Below are 18,640 nucleotides of genomic sequence, written 5' to 3'. Positions count from 1 at the left end.
GGCTGTGGATGAGTCTGGTAGGGACGCTGTCATCCGTGGAACAATTTGTGTCACTAGGAAGACTACACCTCCGTCCTCTTCAATACCATCTAGCTTTTCACTGGAAAAAGGACAAGACGCTAGAAGCGTTCTCGATCCCGGTTTCCGAAAAGATAAAGTCTTGTCTGACTTGGTGGAAGGACAATATCAACCTAAGAGAGGGTCTTCCCCTGGCTGTTCAGACTCCCAACCACGTTCTCTTCTCGGACGCATCGGACGTGGGCTGGGGCGCGACACTAGACGGTCGGGAATGCTCAGGACTGTGGAACTCGAGTCAGAGGAGCATGCATTTCAACTGCAAGGAGCTGTTGGCAGTACATCTGGCCTTGAAAAGCTTCAAGTCTCTCCTTCGAGGCAAAGTGGTGGAAGTTAACTCGGACATCACCACGGCCTTGGCGTACATCTCCAAACAAGGAGGTACCCACTCACTGACGTTGTACGAGATCGCAAGGGACCTGCTCATCTGGTCAAAAGGTCAAGACATCTCCCTAGTAACGAGGTTCATCCAAGGCGACTTGAACGTCATAGCAGATTGTCTCAGTCGGAAAGGGCAAGTAATTCCAACCGAATGGACCCTCCACAAGGATGTGTGCAAGAGACTTTGGGCCACTTGGGGTAAAACCATCCATAGATCTCTTTGCAACCTCGCTGACCAAGAGGCTTCCAATCTATTGCTCTCCAGTCCCGGACCCAGCAGCAATACATATAGACGCTTTCCTCCTAGATTGGTCACATCTGGATCTCTACGCATTTCCACCATTCAAGATTGTCAACAAGGTACTGCAGAAGTTCGCCTCTCACGAAGGGACAAGGTTGACGTTAGTTGCTTCCCTCTGGCCCGCGAGAGAATGGTTCACTGAGATACTTCGATGGTTAGTAGACGTTCCCAGTAGTCTTCCTCTAAGGGTAGACCTTCTACGTCAGCCACACGTAAAGAAGGTACTCCAAAGCCTCCACGCTCTTCGTCTGACTGCCTTCAGACTATCGAAAGACTCTCGATAGCTAGAGGCTTTTCGAAGGAAGCAGCCAGTGCGATTGCTAGAGCAAGGAGAGCGTCTTCCATTAGAGTCTACCAATCGAAGTGGGAAGTCTTCCGAGACTGGTGCAAGTCAGTTTCTGTATCCTCGACCAGTACCTCTGTAGCTCAAATAGCTGTTTTTCTCTTATACCTGAGAAAAGGACGATCCCTTTCAGCTCCCACTATCAAGGGCTACAGAAGCATGTTGGCATCGGTCTTCCGGCATAGAGGCTTAGATCTTTCCAAACATAAAGATCTGCAAGACCTCCTTAAGTATTTTGAGACCACCAAGGAGCGTCGTTTGGCTACCCCTGGATGGAATTTAGACGTGGTACTAAGATTCTTCATGTCAGACAGGTTGAAGCCGTTACAATCAGCCTCCCTGAAAGATCTCACTCTTAAGACTCTTTTCCTGGTGTGCTTAGCCTCGGCTAAAAGAGTCAGTGAGATTCATGCCTTCAGCAAGAACATCGGATTTTCGTCAGAAAAAGCCACTTGTTCGCTACAACTTGGTTTTCTAGCCAAAAATGAGCTGCCTTCTCGGCCTTGGCCTAAATCTTTCGATATCCCCAGCTTATCGGAGATCGTAGGCAATGAACTAGAAAGAGTCTTATGCCCTGTTAGAGCTCTTAAGTTCTATTTAAAGCGTACTAAACCTTTACAAGGCCAATCTGAAGCTTTATGGTGTTCAGTTAAGAAACCATCCTTGCCTATGTCAAAGAATGCTTGGTCAGTTTTTATCAGATTGTTAATACGAGAAGCTCATTCACATCTGAGTGAGGAAGACCGAACTTTGCTTAAGGTGAAGACGCACGAAGTTAGAGCTGTAACAACTTCCATGGCCTTTAAGCAAAATATATCTCTGCAAAGTATAATGGATGCAACCTATTGGAGAAGCAAGTCAGTGTTCGCGTCATTTTACTTGAAAGATGTCCAGTCTCTTTATAAGAACTGCTACACACTGGGACCATTCGTAGCAGCGAGTGCAGTAGTGGGTGAGGGCTCAACCACTACAATTCCCTAATTCCTTATCCTTTTAATCTGTCTCTTGAAATGTTGTTTTTTTATGGGTTGTCCGGAAGGCTAAGAAGCCTTTCGCATCCTGGTTGATTTGGCGGGTGGTCAAAGTCATTTCTTGAGAGCGCCTAGATTAGGGATTTGATGAGGTCCTGTTGTATGGGTTGCAACCCTTGATACTTCAGATCCTAGGGGTCGATCAGCATCCTAAGAGGATCGCGAGGCTCCGTAAGGAAGACGTACTTAAAAGGCAGAGTAATTGTTCAAGTCGACTTCCTTACCAGGTACCTATTTATTTTGTTTTTGTTATTTTGATAACTTCTAAAATGAAATAAAAAACTCTTAGCTCATAAAAGTGTAAACATATATTACTGGTCTCTACCCACCATCCTGGGTGTGAATCAGCTATATAATCACCAGCTAAGTTAAATATTGAAAAATGTTATTTTGATTATAAAATAAATTTTTGAATATACTTACCCGGTGATTATAAATTAAATGACCCTCCCTTCCTCCCCAATAGAGACGCAGTGGGACGAGGAGAAAATTGAGTCTTTGTTTACATTGAGAGCTGGGTATCTGGTCGACAGATGGCGCTGTTGGGCACACCCGCAACCTGTGTAGCGATCGCTGGCGAGTTTTTCCGTAGAGTTGTCTGTCGAGCAACAGAGTTGCAGCTATATAATCACCGGGTAAGTATATTCAAAAATTTATTTTATAATCAAAATAACATATTTTTAAATTCCATATTATCTCACAGCTTTATTGTTTTTTCCACTACATCTCTGGCACATATGTATGTTTAGCATACTTGTTGGTTTGTATCATTAGTTGGTACCTTATTTTTTTTCTTGGGTGTTAAAGGTTAATAAAAGTAGGTTGAAAATGGACACTTTAAGTGAAATTACATTTTCGGTAGCCTTGTTGCTCATACCGACTTTTCTTTTGCTAATCTTATTGCCTTTAGAGTTTTATGATTTTACAGGAATTGCCATAACTTCATTACAGATAATCTTTTTATATTTTGCCCTTTTTATTATTTAACTGCTGATTTATTACCAACATTTTCAAATAAAATTTCATAATTAGATGTCAAGCTAATGCTTCCAGAATTTTAACTAACTACAGTACTAATAACTGTACATCTTCACTTTTAATTTCATGTTATCATGGGTATAAATTTGTACTTTACTTAACAGTAACTATCTAACATATTATGGTTATAGTTTGCAGTGTTAAGGTAAATTATATTTTGTAAATGCAGTTATGCTTATAACCTTCAGCAGTATAATTGCTAGGGTAGAATGCTTTTGCTATGGGAAATACTAAATTATGTAGTTGCCTTGTTGAAATCACAGGTCTAGCCCTGCACAGTTTTGTTTGCAATATGAGAACTGTAAAGAAAACATAACGCACAACTGAATGACTCGACTCTTACTTCTTCAATTTAGCCGTCTAATTACGACACTTCTTAAGGAAAGTTCAGACTACAGCATGCAGGTAACTTTTATGGCATACTATAAGGAGTCCCTTTGACCTCTGGCTGCCTTGCTTTTATTCCCTTCACTCTCCACATGAAGCTAACTATTGTAATAACTTTTTTTTTTTTTTTTCTCCAATGCTTGCCCTCTCATTTAGCTGAAATACTTTAGATCAGACATTTGGAAGTTGAATTCTCATTCGGTGATCTGGTTAGTCTTCTTTATGAGAGTAAAAATAATAGTAATAATGATAATGATAATAATAGTGATAATAATCCAACTAAGACAATCAACTGAACTAACGGGTTTCTCCCGATAACATAGGGACACCACTGCAAGACGTAGCTGCACAAGACCCTGGCAAGTGATTCACACCAGTTTCACAGTTGAAGCACTTGCATGTCTATTGCTCATCACTTTGCACTGATCCTATTTTCTTCAGATCAAGGTAGTTTGATGTTTGTATTATTACTTTTAGATATTTTATCTGGCTATTGAAGGAATATTTTGATGTTATAAAGGAATTAGAACTGACTTGCTTCTAGGAAGTTAAGTAAAAACTTGAAAAAACAAATCTTTTTGATTAAACAGACACGTTGAGGAACAACTCATCCTTTTTATAGGTAGGTAGATGAACAGGTATAACAGAGAAGGGCAGATATTATACTGTAATATGTAATCTTTACATACAGTTCTGACATTTTTATTATGAAAGTATAATAATAAAATTAATATTTAGCATTATATTTTTTTTATTGATGAGTGGCTTTTCAGTTCATATCAAAGAAGGGATTCATTTTCCTTGTTTACCTTCAAGAATGAAAAAAAAAAAAAAAAACAGTTCCAACATTGTAATAAAAGTCATCCTGTTCCATAAAAGTGAGCACAGCTTTAGAGAGAATAGGTAGGACATGACTGAATCTTCACCCGAAGGGGATATTTCAGAAATGTGTTAGATATTTTACACTGTAAAGGGAAAATTTTAATTCAAAATATCCTTTTTGGCCTACCAAAGATTCCAGAACCTAAACAAATGCAAACCAATCTCAATTGATATACAAGATTAAATACAGTAGTGCTATACTGTAAGGAGCAATAAAGATTAAAATTACTGATGGTCACAAGTTAGATAGCAATTACTAAGGAGGTTAGAAACCAAGAGGTATGACAAATGAAATCACAAAAAATGTACAGCACTTGAGTAAACCATTTTATCTCCCTCATAACCCCCACACATATATTGTTAAGTAGCATTGCATCTTGACTTCTCTCAGTAATGCACAACTAAATAGCACGTACTCCTGCCCATGTTGACTAAATCAGTTTTGGTAAGTACAGTACAGTTATAGGTTAACCAAATTTGCCTTGGTACATGTGTACTGTTATAAGATTAATCTGGTAACTAGGCGTTCACTATTGGTAGAGTTTACTATACAGTATTCAGGTTGTTCAGAAGTTTGTGTAAAAACCAGTAATAAATGAATGGTTATTTCATCCACAAGATCTGGCCATCCTTCTGTATGGCTACAAAATCATTCAACAGTAAAATTGATTGTAATATCAATGCAAACTGATAATGAATGGAGGGCAAACTGCCTACCTGCTCTAGTGCCATAAGGTTAGTTTTAACAGTCTTTGAAATTACAGCTCAGTTCTTTATACCTGACTGTTTTATATTTGTTGTAAAACAAATACATTTGTAAAATATTTTTTGTGTACATATAATCTTAAATATTTTTTTCCTGTAATTGATTATACAGTACAGTATTAAAGTACTGTATGTGTACTTTATTTTATCTAACAGAAGACATTTATGACACTATAGTTTGTATGTACTTGTTATGAATAAAGTGTCAAATTTACCACATCGATATCCAAAACATGTTGTGAAATTAGAGAGAGAGAGAGAGAGAGAGAGAGAGAGAGAGAGAGAGAGAGAGAGAGAGAGAGAGAGAGAGAGAGAGACATTGGCTTCACATTATTTAAAATATGTCACATACACAAGTACAGTATTGTATTGAGATGGCAATAGGTTCATTGAATACATTTTATACATGTTTCTCTATGCATTGGGTTGCTTCCATAACCTTTTCCTGCACTGACAGGAGTGTGCTCTCATGCTCTTTCATTTTGTACATTTTCAAATGTTTGGAAATCATTAATTAGATATTTTGAGTGTATTTTAACCAAAATTCCAGCTGAGAAAATTCTGCTTCTGATAATGGTTAATGTACATTATTCTCTAGTTTTAACGGTTTGATAAGTTGATGCCTTATTTCATAGTTTTAAATATTTAACTTAGCCGGTGAATATATAATAGCTGCAACTCTGTTGCTCGACAGACAAAAAACAGTAAAAACTCGCCAGCGATCGCTATACAGGTTGCGGGTGTGCCCACCAGCGCCAACTGTCGGCCAGATACCATACTCGATGTAAACAAAGACTCAATTTCTTCTCTGTCGACGTGTCGACAAGACGTACTTTACTCGCTGTTGAAACCTGGAGTTTTTCCCATCATATTTGGTGAAGTACTTTAAGTTGGTTTTGAGCTTTCGCAGTACAGGTGTTTTTCTTCAAATAAATCCTTGAACTCTTTTTTGTATCGGATTCATTGTTGATGACTTAGATCGTTTTTTGGAATTTTCCCTTGACCAATTCAAAATGGCTGACCTTTCACAAGTTCCCAAGTTCAGAAAATGCAATGCTAGGGACTGTCATAGGCGTCTTCCAAAGGCTTCTCTCGACCCTCACACTGTTTGTTCCAATTGTCGGGGTAAAACCTGTCAATTGGAAGATCGGTGTGAGGAATGCGTGGGCCTTTCGGAATTCGATTTTATCGAATTTGAGAAGTATACACGCAGACTAGAGAGAGATAGGGTAAGGAGAAGTTCTTCTAGGTCGGTAGATTTTTCCTCTCCTCATGCCCCTCAACCTAATCCTTCCCCTGTAGTGGTTGTTCCTAACCCCCCTCCTAGCACTCAGGAACCATCGATGGCAGACATGATGCGTGCTATCCATGCCTTGGGGGAGAGAGTTGAGTCCCTTGCAAGTGACCGCAATCAACTCATGGCGGACGTAAAGGAACTAAAGTGCCAAAGTGCCGCGGGAAGTGTTAAAGTGCCTAGTGTTTCTCAAAGTGTTGTGAACAGTGTTGCGCTTGAGGGTTCGTCTGTTCGTGCCTGTCGTCCTCCTAGTCCGGGACCTCTTGCAAGCTCCCAAGCCCAGGGGAGAAGCAATGTCGTACGACTCATGGGTTCGAGAGGCCTTGATCAGCGAACAGACGTTCCCTCTATGGTATCAGGCGTATCTCCCCAAGATCGCCCCTACCAACGTAAGACGAGAGAGCCCGTTTTTACCTCGTCGTCCGAAGGTGTTTCTCGTAAGAAACTTTGGACCAAGGTCTCACGACCTTTGAAGCGTAAGTCGGTCCCTTCAGGACAAGTCCAACGTCCCGGTTGTAGCCACTGGGTCAGTTCGGACTCGTTGCCGTCATCTGATGACTGCTCGCCGCCTAAGAGAGGCAATGCGGTACCGCCTCAGTCGCTCACCCCGTCTGTTGCCGCACCTGCTGCCGTAGACCCTAAATGGGTGTTGCTGCAGGACATGCAGTCCAAGCTTGCGTCCTTGATGGAGGACTTCAATGCGGAGAAGGTTGCTGCTGAACCTTCTGGCCAACAACCATCCAAGCGGTCTGTTGTGCGTCCTGTTGACGCTGAGGTAACTTTCTCGCGTCTACCAGTTGAGGTTGTACCTCCACCGATGCGACCCAGTGTGGGTTGCCAGCCGCACGTTGACGTTAGGCGACGCACGGAGGTGGTTGTTGACGTTCAGGACGTTCAGCAACCATCAGAGGTGACTTGTTTTGACGCGGTGAGTCAACCTCCGCAACCCGGTATGGTGTTGACTGCACAACCCAGACGGTCTAAACAGTCTCGGGTGGACGCTGTGCGTCCTCGCGCACCCATGGTTGTTGACAGTTCACAGACTGTGCAGCAGTTCCATGACGCTGCGTCCGGCTCCGTCACGCATGCACCAGTGCGACCGGACTCAGCGAGCCAAACGTTGCCCACTCCTTTGCCGTATCCTCATCAGTTTTCGGATGAGGAACTATCAGATGAGGACGTTGCTGAACCACAAGAGGATCAACCTTCAGAACTTGACGAGCCTAAGGCAACTCAACCATCATTGGACTTTAGAAAAGTCATGGCTGTATTTAAGGAGTTGTTCCCTGACCACTTTGTTTCTGTGGCTCCTCGTTCGCCGCCGTCAGAGTTTGTATTAGGCGTGCCTGCTACCGCACCTGCCTTTACTAAACTCGTTCTCTCTCGCTCATCCAAGAGAGCTTTGCGGCTGTTGGGAGATTGGTTAGAGACTAAGAAGAGTTTAGGAAAGACAGCATTTGCCTTTCCCCCATCTAAACTCTCGTCTAGATCGAGCGTCTGGTATGCCACGGGAGAAGTTCTCGGCTTGGGAGTTCCTGCCTCTGCCCAGGGCGACTTCTCAAGTCTTGTAGACTCTCCCCGCCGCCTTGCCATGAGACGCTCGAAGATTTGTTGGTCACCATCGGACCTGGACCACCTTCTTAAAGGTATTTTTAGGGCTTTCAAAGTCTTTAACTTCCTAGACTGGTGCTTAGGAGCCCTGAGCAGGAAAATCTCTTCTGCAGATAAGGATGTTTCCTTGCTCATTATGTCCTGCATGGACAAGGCCGTCCGTGATGGGTCCAACGAGCTAGCCGCCTCATTCACGTCCGGAGTCCTGAAGAAGCGAGAGTCTCTATGTTCTTTCCTGTCTGCTGGAGTGACGCCATGCCAAAGATCTGAGTTACTCTTTGCTCCCCTTTCCAAGTGCCTGTTTCCTGAAGTCTTGGTAAAGGAAATTGCCTTATCTTTAGTTCAGAAGGACACCCACGATCTAGTTGCGTCCTCGGCTCGCAAAGCTCCCCCTTTGCCTACATTGTCTGCTAGACCGAGGATAGACACTCCAGCGTCTCGCTTTATTCCGCCCTTTCGTGGCAGAGCCTCCAGCAGAGGAGGTGCTCGTGCCGAAGGGAAGCGAGGGAAGAGGAAAGGATCCAAGTCCTCTAAGGGCAGAGTCTGACTGCCCGCAACTTCAGACAGCAGTAGGAGCCAGACTCAAGAACTTCTGGCAAGCCTGGGAGAAGAGAGGCGCAGATCAACAATCTGTGAAGTTACTCAGAGAGGGGTACAAAATCCCTTTTGTACGCAAACCCCCTCTAGCGACGTCCCCCATCGATCTCTCTCCCAGGTACAGAGAGGAAGAAAAGAGACAAGCCCTGAAACTGGAAGTGTCTCTTTTGCTAGAGAAGGGAGCGGTGGTCAAAGTCTCGGACCTTCAATCGCCGGGGTTTTACAACCGTCTCTTCCTAGTATCAAAGAAGACAGGAGGGTGGAGACCGGTGCTAGACGTCAGTGCTCTGAATGTCTTTGTCACAAAGACGAAGTTTTCCATGGAGACCACAAAGTCAGTCTTAGCAGCGGTCAGAAAGGAAGACTGGATGGTCTCGCTAGACCTAAGGGACGCCTACTTCCACATCCCCATTCACTCAGACTCCCAACCTTTTCTGAGATTCGTCTTCGAAGATGTGGTTTACCAGTTTCGGGCCCTGTGCTTTGGCCTAAGCACAGCTCCTCTCGTATTTACGAGGCTGATGAGGAATGTGGCCAAATTCCTCCACTTATCTGACATCCGAGCCTCCCTTTATTTGGACGACTGGCTTCTCAGAGCCTCTTCCAGTCGTCGCTGTCTGAAGGATCTCAAGTGGACTCTAGATCTGACCAAGGAATTGGGACTCCTAGTCAATTTGGAAAAGTCGCAGCTGGTCCCATCCCAAACTATTCTGTATTTAGGGATGGAGATTCACAGTCAAGCTTTTCGGGCTTTTCCGTCGGCCCCCAGAATAGATCAAGCCCTGCTATCCATCCAGAAGATGCTGAAGAAAGAACGCTGCTCAGTCAGGCTGTGGATGAGTCTGGTAGGGACGCTGTCATCCCTGGAGCAATTTGTATCACTAGGAAGACTACACCTCCGTCCTCTTCAATTCCATCTGGCTTTTCACTGGAAAAAGGACAAGACGCTAGAGGCGGTCTCGATCCCGATTTCCGGAAAGATAAAGTCTTGTCTGACTTGGTGGAAGGACAATATCAACCTAAGAGAGGGTCTTCCCCTGGCTGTTCAGATACCCAACCACGTTCTCTTCTCGGACGCATCGGACTTGGGTTGGGGCGTGACGCTGGACGGTCGGGAATGCTCAGGTCTGTGGAACTCGAGTCAGAGGAGCATGCATATCAACTGCAAGGAGCTGTTGGCGGTTCATCTGGCCTTGAAAAGCTTCGAGTATCTCCTTCGAGGCAAAGTGGTGGAAGTAAACTCGGACAACACCACGGCCTTGGCGTACATCTCCAAACAAGGAGGTACCCACTCACTGACTTTGTACGAGATCGCAAGGGACCTGCTCATCTGGTCAAAAGGTCGAGACATCTCCCTAGTAACGAGGTTCATCCAGGGCGACTTGAACGTCATAGCAGATTGTCTCAGTCGGAAAGGGCAAGTAATTCCAACCGAATGGACCCTCCACAAGGATGTGTGCAAGAGACTTTGGGCCACTTGGGGTCAACCAACCATAGATCTCTTTGCAACCTCGCTGACCAAGAGGCTTCCAATCTATTGCTCGCCAGTCCCGGACCCAGCAGCAATACATATAGATGCCTTCCTCCTAGATTGGTCACATCTGGATCTCTACGCATTCCCCCCATTCAAGATTGTCAACAAGGTACTGCAGAAGTTCGCCTCTCACGAAGGGACAAGGTTGACGTTAGTTGCTCCCCTCTGGCCCGCGAGAGAATGGTTCACCGAGGTACTTTGATGGTTAGTAGACGTTCTCAGAAGTCTTCCGCTAAGAGTAGACCTTCTACGTCAGCCACACGTAAAGAAGGTACACCAAAGCCTCCACGCTCTTCGTCTGACTGCCTTCAGACTATCGAAAGACTCTCGAGAGCTAGAGGCTTTTCGAAGGAGGCAGCCAGTGCGATTGCTAGAGCAAGGAGAGCGTCTACCATTAGAGTCTACCAATCGAAGTGGGAAGTCTTCCGAGACTGGTGCAAGTCAGTTTCTGTATCCTCGACCAGTACCTCTGTAGCCCAAATAGCGGATTTTCTCTTATACCTGAGAAAAGGACGATCCCTTTCAGCTCCCACTATCAAGGGCTACAGAAGCATGTTGGCATCGGTCTTCCGGCATAGAGGCTTAGATCTTTCCAACAATAAAGATCTGCAAGACCTCCTTAAGTCTTTTGAGACCACTAAGGAGCGTCGTTTGGCTACTCCTGGTTGAAATTTAGACGTGGTACTAAGATTCCTCATGTCAGACAGGTTTGAGCCTTTACAGTCAGCCTCCCTGAAAGATCTCACTCTTAAGACTCTTTTCCTGGTATGCTTAGCCTCAGCTAAAAGAGTCAGTGAGATTCATGCCTTCAGCAAGAACATCGGATTTTCGTCGGAAAAAGCTACTTGTTCGCTGCAACTTGGCTTTCTAGCCAAAAATGAGCTACCTTCTCGGCCTTGGCCTAAATCTTTCGATATTCCCAGCTTATCGGAGATCGTAGGCAATGAACTAGAAAGAGTCTTATGCCCTGTTAGAGCTCTTAAGTTCTATTTAGATCGTACTAAACCTTTACGAGGCCAATCTGAAGCTTTATGGTGTTCAGTTAAGAAACCATCCTTGCCTATGTCAAAGAATGCTTTGTCATACTTTATCAGATTGTTAATACGAGAAGCTCATTCACATCTGAGTGAGGAAGACCGATCTTTGCTTAAGGTTAAGATGCACGAAGTTAGAGCTGTAGCAACTTCCGTGGCCTTTAAGCAAAATAGATCTCTGCGAAGTATAATGGACGCAACCTATTGGAGAAGCAAGTCAGTGTTCACGTCATTTTACTTGAAAGATGTCCAGTCTCTTTACGAGAACTGCTACACACTGGGACCATTCGTAGCAGCGAGTGCAGTAGTGGGTGAGGGCTCAACCACTACAATTCCCTAATTCCATATCCTTTTAATCTGTCTCTTGAAATGTTTTTAATGTTGTTTTTTATGGGTTGTCCGGAAGGCTAAGAAGCCTTTCGCATCCTGGTTGATTTGGCGGGTGGTCAAAGTCATTTCTTGAGAGCGCCCAGATTAGGGGTTTGATGAGGTCCTGTTGTATGGGTTGCAGCCCTTGATACTTCAGCTCCTAGGGGTCTGTCAGCATCCTAAGAGGATCGCGAGGCTCCGTAAGGAAGACGTACTTACAAGGCAGAGTAATCGTCTAAGTCGACTTCCTTACCAGGTACCTATTTATTTTGTTTTTGTTATATTGATAACTTCCAAAATGAAATAAAAACTCTTAGCTTGTACGATGTAAACATATTTAACTGGTCTCTACCCACCACCCTGGGTGTGAATCAGCTATTATATATTCACCGGCTAAGTTAAATATTTAAAAATGATATTTTAATTATAAAATAAATTTTTGAATATACTTACCCGGTGAATATATAAATTAAACGACCCTCCCTTCCTCCCCAATAGAGACACAGTGGGATGAGAAGAAATTGAGTCTTTGTTTACATCGAGTATGGTATCTGGCCGACAGTTGGCGCTGGTGGGCACACCCGCAACCTGTATAGCGATCGCTGGCGAGTTTTTACTGTTTTTTGTCTGTCGAGCAACAGAGTTGCAGCTATTATATATTCACCGGGTAAGTATATTCAAAAATTTATTTTATAATTAAAATATCATTTTTAATTTGTTATCCAAAACTGATATAATACCAATGTATTTGATAAGATAAAGGTAGGCATAGTGTGAGTTGTCCAATTGCATCTATCCTTTCCTTTTTCTCTTTTCCCAATACAATTCTCATGGTACAATGGTTAGGTGTTTCCTACCAGGTTTAAAGAAATTCAGTTTTTAATGGAATAAATAAAAGTTATTCCATATTTCTATTTTGGAACATATTGCTGAAAAAAATTAATTGGAGTAAAATTTTTGCATGTTGAGGAACAGTATGCTGTACATTATATGGCCTGCTTCTAGAATGCACTTTGGCTTAAACAAGACCTAAACCAAATATTATCCAATAAGTTTTAACAACGTATATTTGAAGGAGAATTAGACAGGTAAAGAGGTTAGCAAAATAATATCTTAACTCAGGTGTCTGTATTGAAAGTTGTAAAGTACAGTATCATAACCAGCCATATGATGTATTCACGAAATGCGTCTCAAACGAAGGTGGATGATGCCAGACATTATGGTCAAGGTTCTTAATGAATTTAATTCATTGAAAGTTTTTATATCCAGAATGTTCATCCTTACAAGTAAAGGTCAGACCTTTTTTGTGTCAATTTATTAATGATTATGTACACCTTTCACAGGATTTTATATGGTACTTCCACGAGGATCTGTTCAAAGAGGCGGTGATCGAGCATGGCTAGTCTCTGCTTCTATTCCCAAGAAGGAAGAAGCAATGTGCATTGCATTCTGGTAAGTAGTGTGCTTGAAATTCACAAGTTTTTGCGGGGAGTGTGAAAACAAGTAGTAATTGACTACGGTAGTTCTTTCTTCATAAATGTATTTGTTTTGCAAACATCATTTGTGGTGATCAAAACAATCGCTTATAGGTATCAATCATTCATTATTTGTTTGAAGTATACAACACCAATTTGCTCTCAATTTCTGTAAAACATATTTACTCTTATCTACTGTACAGTATACCAAATATGTGATTTAATCTGAACCAAAATCAACAATTGTGTTATGTTGGGGTATAAATTCTAACACTATCACTATTTCTGTTTCTCTGTACTATATATCCCTTATTGTAAATGAAATTAACATTTTTCCCTCCAGGTACTTTATGTATGAGCCATTTATTGATCCAGCTGGACCTTCTCTAGGATCATTGACTCTATACATGCAGTACATCAATGATCAGCAAGTACCAGTTCTGGAACCAGTTTGGTCTCTGAAAAATCACCAAGGTCCCAATTGGCTTTATGGGCAAGCAAAGGTCAAGAGTGAGAAGGACTTCCAGGTATGTTTACACAATTTTTAAAGTTCCTTTCGAAATTGGCAGGTGTGACATAAAAATGATTGCATAAGAGGATTGATCTGTAATTAGGAAGAATGAAAACATTCCATTTTGTTATTGCTATTGTTAGCCTAGAAGTTAGATAGATTTTTTTTAACATTAAATCTTTTTTATGGGAAGTGCAATTTAAAATTCTAGGTGCAGTTTACGCCTGTTTAATATCTTGAATTACGTTGGTACTGTATACTGCAAGGCAGCTTAAAATCAATTTTGTGTGTGTGTGGTAATTTGACATCTAAATACAGTCACCCATCAGAGGTTAGAGGGGGCGATTGATTGTTAGGTAACAGAGACCACAGCAAAACAAGAAAAATCAAGAAAATTTGGTACCTGAGGTCAGATAACTCATCACTACCCTCACCAAGTGATTGACTAATACCCTATATGCCTCACTAAATTATTTCCCCATAGTTCATTCACTGTTCTGTAGTTTACATTACTAACACTACTACAGTATGGTATATAAGGTAAGACGACTCATCACTCGAAAGTAATCACTGCTTATGTGGAGTTAACTCCCCACCAAAAGATGTTTAATAACACATATCACTTTCTAATACTATAGTTTATGTTATTGTAATATGCACAGTACTCTTACTACAGTACAGCTTCATTAGCTCAGGTGAAATAACTCATTCCTCATAGGTGATCACCGGAGAGGGGTTCCAAGGGGGCGGTAATTTTGCAGCTGGATGAGGAGGTGGTCATTTGCTTTGAGGGCTGAAAAACTTGGTTATGGGCAGCTGCTTTTGATTCATCTTCTCTATTATGCACTTGTATTGGGTAGAATCCTAATCCTTGGTACACATGGATTTAAGGGCATGGACCATTGAATGGTCTATGCTATATGCCACATCTTCAAGTTCTCCAGCATCTTTGATATCTTCCCCAACTTCTGGAGTGAAATGCCTTGATCCTCGTAGTCAATTTTATAGTTCTTTTCTTCCCCATTTTCACTTGCTGAACTGTCTAATTCAGCAAGGTCCTCCTTGGTCAGCTCCATATGATGCTCATCAAACAACTCTTAAATGTCATCTTCAGCCACTTCCGAGAAGCCCTCAGCTCTCACTTTCTGTACCAAGGCCATGATCTTAACTAATGTTTGATTACATCATCAGGACTGAACTTAGCGAAGTCCTTCACTCACTCGAGCCACAGGTATTTCCAGGAGGCATTCACCATCTGTGGCTTCACAACATTGAACATTTTTTGGGCACGAGAAAAGTGTGGAGTACTGAAAGCCTTCCAGTACTGTATGACTCTGAGGACAAGATCTTCATCCAGGGCTGCTTTCCTTACATGGTAAATTTTTATCTTACAGCTGGCATTTGAGGGAATGTGGGGAAGCAGTCGAGGCAATGGATACATGGCTCTAGATGATATTACTCTCTTCATGGGTGACTGCTCAAGTAAGTTGTCAATTGTAATTTGTTACATTATATAGCCTAATTATTAACGTTATTGTTTAGTAGGTTATTTTTTTGCTTAATTATGAATATTATTAATTCTGAAAAGTAAATTAGAAATGCAAGACTGTCAGCATGTAACATTGAAATGCAGTTTAGTATGAATCTTGAAAGTATTTCTTGAGTTTACTGAGTGTTAATGAACAAGGAGGGTTAAAGGTACCCATTAAAGAAAGGTAAACTTTTTGCCAGTATAATAGAGGCCAGTGGATGTGATGTTCTGTGATGTAACTGCTGATTATATAAGAAGGCAAGAAAAAATACCACCATAAATAGGATTTTTTAATATTTTAATGGACTTCATATGGAAATATTATGCTTCACCAAATACAATTTAATTACAAAGTACTCTAAAGGTATTTACTAAGATAGGGGAGTTATTCTTAAAGAGCGAATTAAATAAATTACTGTTTCCTTTTAATTGGAAATGATGGTTGAGGACGGTATTGAAATGTTGTGTTTCAAATGCTAAGTGCTTGATATACAAAAGAAAGTTCATAATGAATGACAAGAAATAAAAATAGTCACGAGTAAAGGGAAATGCTCATTTATGGCATACATGTGTCCTAAAAAGGCAAATGACACGGCACTTGTTAAATGAGGTGAAAAATTATAAAAGGTATATTGTGATGATAGAAGTTAACAAATAGCTGAATATTTTTGAACATGTAATAACTCATAGTAGTCCTACAGGATTCGAGAGTATATGAAGAGGTGAGTGGCTAGTTTATGCAAAATTAAGTCAATGGCAAGGGTGTATTATGACTGAGAGGCTGTGTTGTTTTTATAAATGTATTCATGATCGAATAAGTTATATCAAAGGTCTATGCTAAGGAACAAACTAGGTAAGGTATCTTAGAGTTGAAGGTGAACAGAAAAATACATAACAGTGCTTGCCTCTGTAAGACCCTGTTTAATAAGTTCAAAGCAAGAATAACATAAGCCTTGTGTTTGAGGCTTAAATAGAAACTGCTTGCTTGATCTACAGTTTTGAAAAGGTGTCATTGAATTAGACAATCTTTGCAAATGTCTAATTTTGATCAGTCCTGTTTAGACATGAGCTTAGCATTAGAGAAGCATTTCATGGGCTATCTTTTAATGACTTGTTTAAATTACAACTTTGCAAGAAAAAGTATCTTTATATCTTAACCATGCTCACCTTTGTCCTTATCGAATGATTTTTACTGAATCATTCTGCCAGTAATGGTCACGGTCTTCCTAAGTCAATGATACGCAAATCAGGAATATAAAAAAGCTGATTTTGGAAGATCGTTGAGAGAGAGAGAGAGAGAGAGAGAGAGAGAGAGAGAGAGAGAGAGAGAGAGAGAGAGAGAGAGAGAGAGAGAGAGAGAGCGAGCCTCCATTGACTGACTCATTTTATCTGTGTATCCTTTAAAATTTTTACCAATATGTGTAATACTTTACTTAGATTTTGTTGATTCCCGCTCTCCTCCATTGGAGCATTTTATTCCTCTTGAAGTTGACTCGTGAGAAATTCACCAGAGTTCAAGGGATTCTAATTTTATTTTGAGGTATCAATTAGTTTTCAAGAAGGTATCAATTAGTTCAGTGTATTTTTCTGTAGTTGGAAGAACTCCAATTTGAATCTGCCAAGCACCACATATCCTTTGAGATTATTATCATAGATGTTGTAGATTAACAAGCCTTTTGCCTGATACACGATGGTAAAGGATAAGCCCCTCAATTTTTTAGTGTTAAGACAATCCCTGTGTAAATAAGAGCCTATACCAAATATTAACCTCATGCTTGTGGTTGGGAATGTTAACCAAGTGGGATACCAGACAAAATATTGTTGCTTTTCATACAATTCTTGTACAGTACAGTACTCTGCTTTTTTTGTTTCAAGAATCATGATACAAATGAGATGAATAGCTTTTGCTCAAAAAAGTCACTGGTACAATACTGTAGTAATATATTTGGAGTTGTATTTGCTTTTATGTCCAATTGATAATCTCCAGAGCTTTTTTGGGCTATGTTAGAAATATTCTGTCTTTATTCCCAATATAAGTACAGTTTTGTGGTTGGTTTTTTAAGACTATACTCTCCTTGTTTAATAAGGTTTAGATATTTATGCCTTAAAAACAGTAAGAGTATTGAAAATATTGGTATTTTTGTTTAAAAGAAAAAAACATTATGAATATCTTAATAACTTTCAAGGAAAGACCAGTGAACTTCTACTTTAATGAAAACATTTATGTGAGGAAGAAAACTACAATTTCTTATTGAAAATAGTTTGTCAAACATCTTTTAACTAATATTAGCCTACAGTATCAATAACTATCCCCATAATTTTTTCAGCAATGCCTATGAAAGCTACAACAATGGCCATTGACTGTGACTTCCAGCGTAGTGTCTGTCAATGGACAAACACGACAACCGACGTTGATTTTAGGTGGACCACTGCTTCCATCTCAAGACGTCCAGCCAACTTGCCAGACCATACTTTCAGTGGCCCAGGTATTTTTCTTTAATGTTTTTCTATGAATAATGTACTTTAATCTCTCTCATAATGAAAATCACTCAGGTTTAAAGACTACTCTTAACTTTTTTATCGTTATTTTTTCACATATCTTTTTACTTTAATAATTTCTAATTTTATCCAGTTCTCTTTAAGAGGTTTTGTTTTGTAAGTCCCAGTGAGCTTTATCACCACCCTTGTTATTTGATCTATTTTTATGTAAATTATTGTAATTCTATGTGTATAACCCTAGTAAACCAGGATTCATATTTTCACCTATCACAGCAATGATGAAGAGTACAATAGCTGGTACTTGAGACAAAGTTAAATAAGTCATTTTTGTTCAACTTAGTATTAGATATGCATAAGTGAAATCTTTTTATATGTGACTCTATTCTTCCTACCACTGATCTCTGCTTGCTTTGTTTGCTCAACTGCTTTTCAAAAGGATCACAAGAATGTATTTGGGGATTCTATAAAAATTTTGTCAAAGGTGGTTTGGCCTGTTGGCAAGGGATTATATTTTGGAAGAAATGTTATGTAATGCAAAGAGAGTAAGAGATTTTTGAGGTTGGTGCATCGCTCATTCTTGGATGAGATTTTTGGTCTCTTGGTGCTCTTGTTTATATAATAAATTTAATTTTATTGTTCTTTGACACAGTTGGTTACGCCTACTTCGATGTATTCAATCAAAATGCACGCCCTCAAACTCTGACCTTCATGTCGCCACCAATGGATAAGTCAGCTGATAATGAACCAATCTGTTTAACATTCTGGTATGCCTACTTTGGTGCAGGAGATACAACCCAGCTTAAAGTCCATCGGGAACCTTATGACAAGAATGCCGAAGAAGGTAAAGAAGCTGGAACTCCTGTGGAGGTAAGAAGTTATTTTTAATGCAGTGTATATTTCATACTTTAGATGCAAATACTGTACGGAACTTGGAAAAAAAGATTCTGTTTATATCTTGGCAGTTTAGCATTGGATATTTTCT

At 40.7% G+C, this 18,640-nt stretch overlaps 1 protein-coding gene across 1 annotated transcript in view; it reads left to right on the top strand.

Annotated features, from left to right (window-relative positions):
* Nucleotides 1-18,640, top strand: part of LOC137641449 (MAM and LDL-receptor class A domain-containing protein 1-like) — a 287,760-nt gene that overhangs the window by 260,258 nt on the left and 8,862 nt on the right. Inside the window, exons 12-16 of the mRNA XM_068373993.1 lie at nucleotides 12,986-13,094; nucleotides 13,461-13,644; nucleotides 15,023-15,110; nucleotides 17,487-17,645; nucleotides 18,308-18,525. Coding sequence (XP_068230094.1) covers nucleotides 12,986-13,094; nucleotides 13,461-13,644; nucleotides 15,023-15,110; nucleotides 17,487-17,645; nucleotides 18,308-18,525 — 758 coding nt within the window. The remainder of the gene's footprint in view (nucleotides 1-12,985; nucleotides 13,095-13,460; nucleotides 13,645-15,022; nucleotides 15,111-17,486; nucleotides 17,646-18,307; nucleotides 18,526-18,640) is intronic.

This window comes from Palaemon carinicauda, chromosome 5 (genome assembly GCF_036898095.1).
Source record: "Palaemon carinicauda isolate YSFRI2023 chromosome 5, ASM3689809v2, whole genome shotgun sequence".
Lineage (NCBI taxonomy): Eukaryota > Metazoa > Arthropoda > Malacostraca > Decapoda > Palaemonidae > Palaemon > Palaemon carinicauda.
The sequence above is the reverse complement of the archived record's forward strand: the minus strand, read 5'-3'. Positions and strand labels throughout refer to the sequence as shown.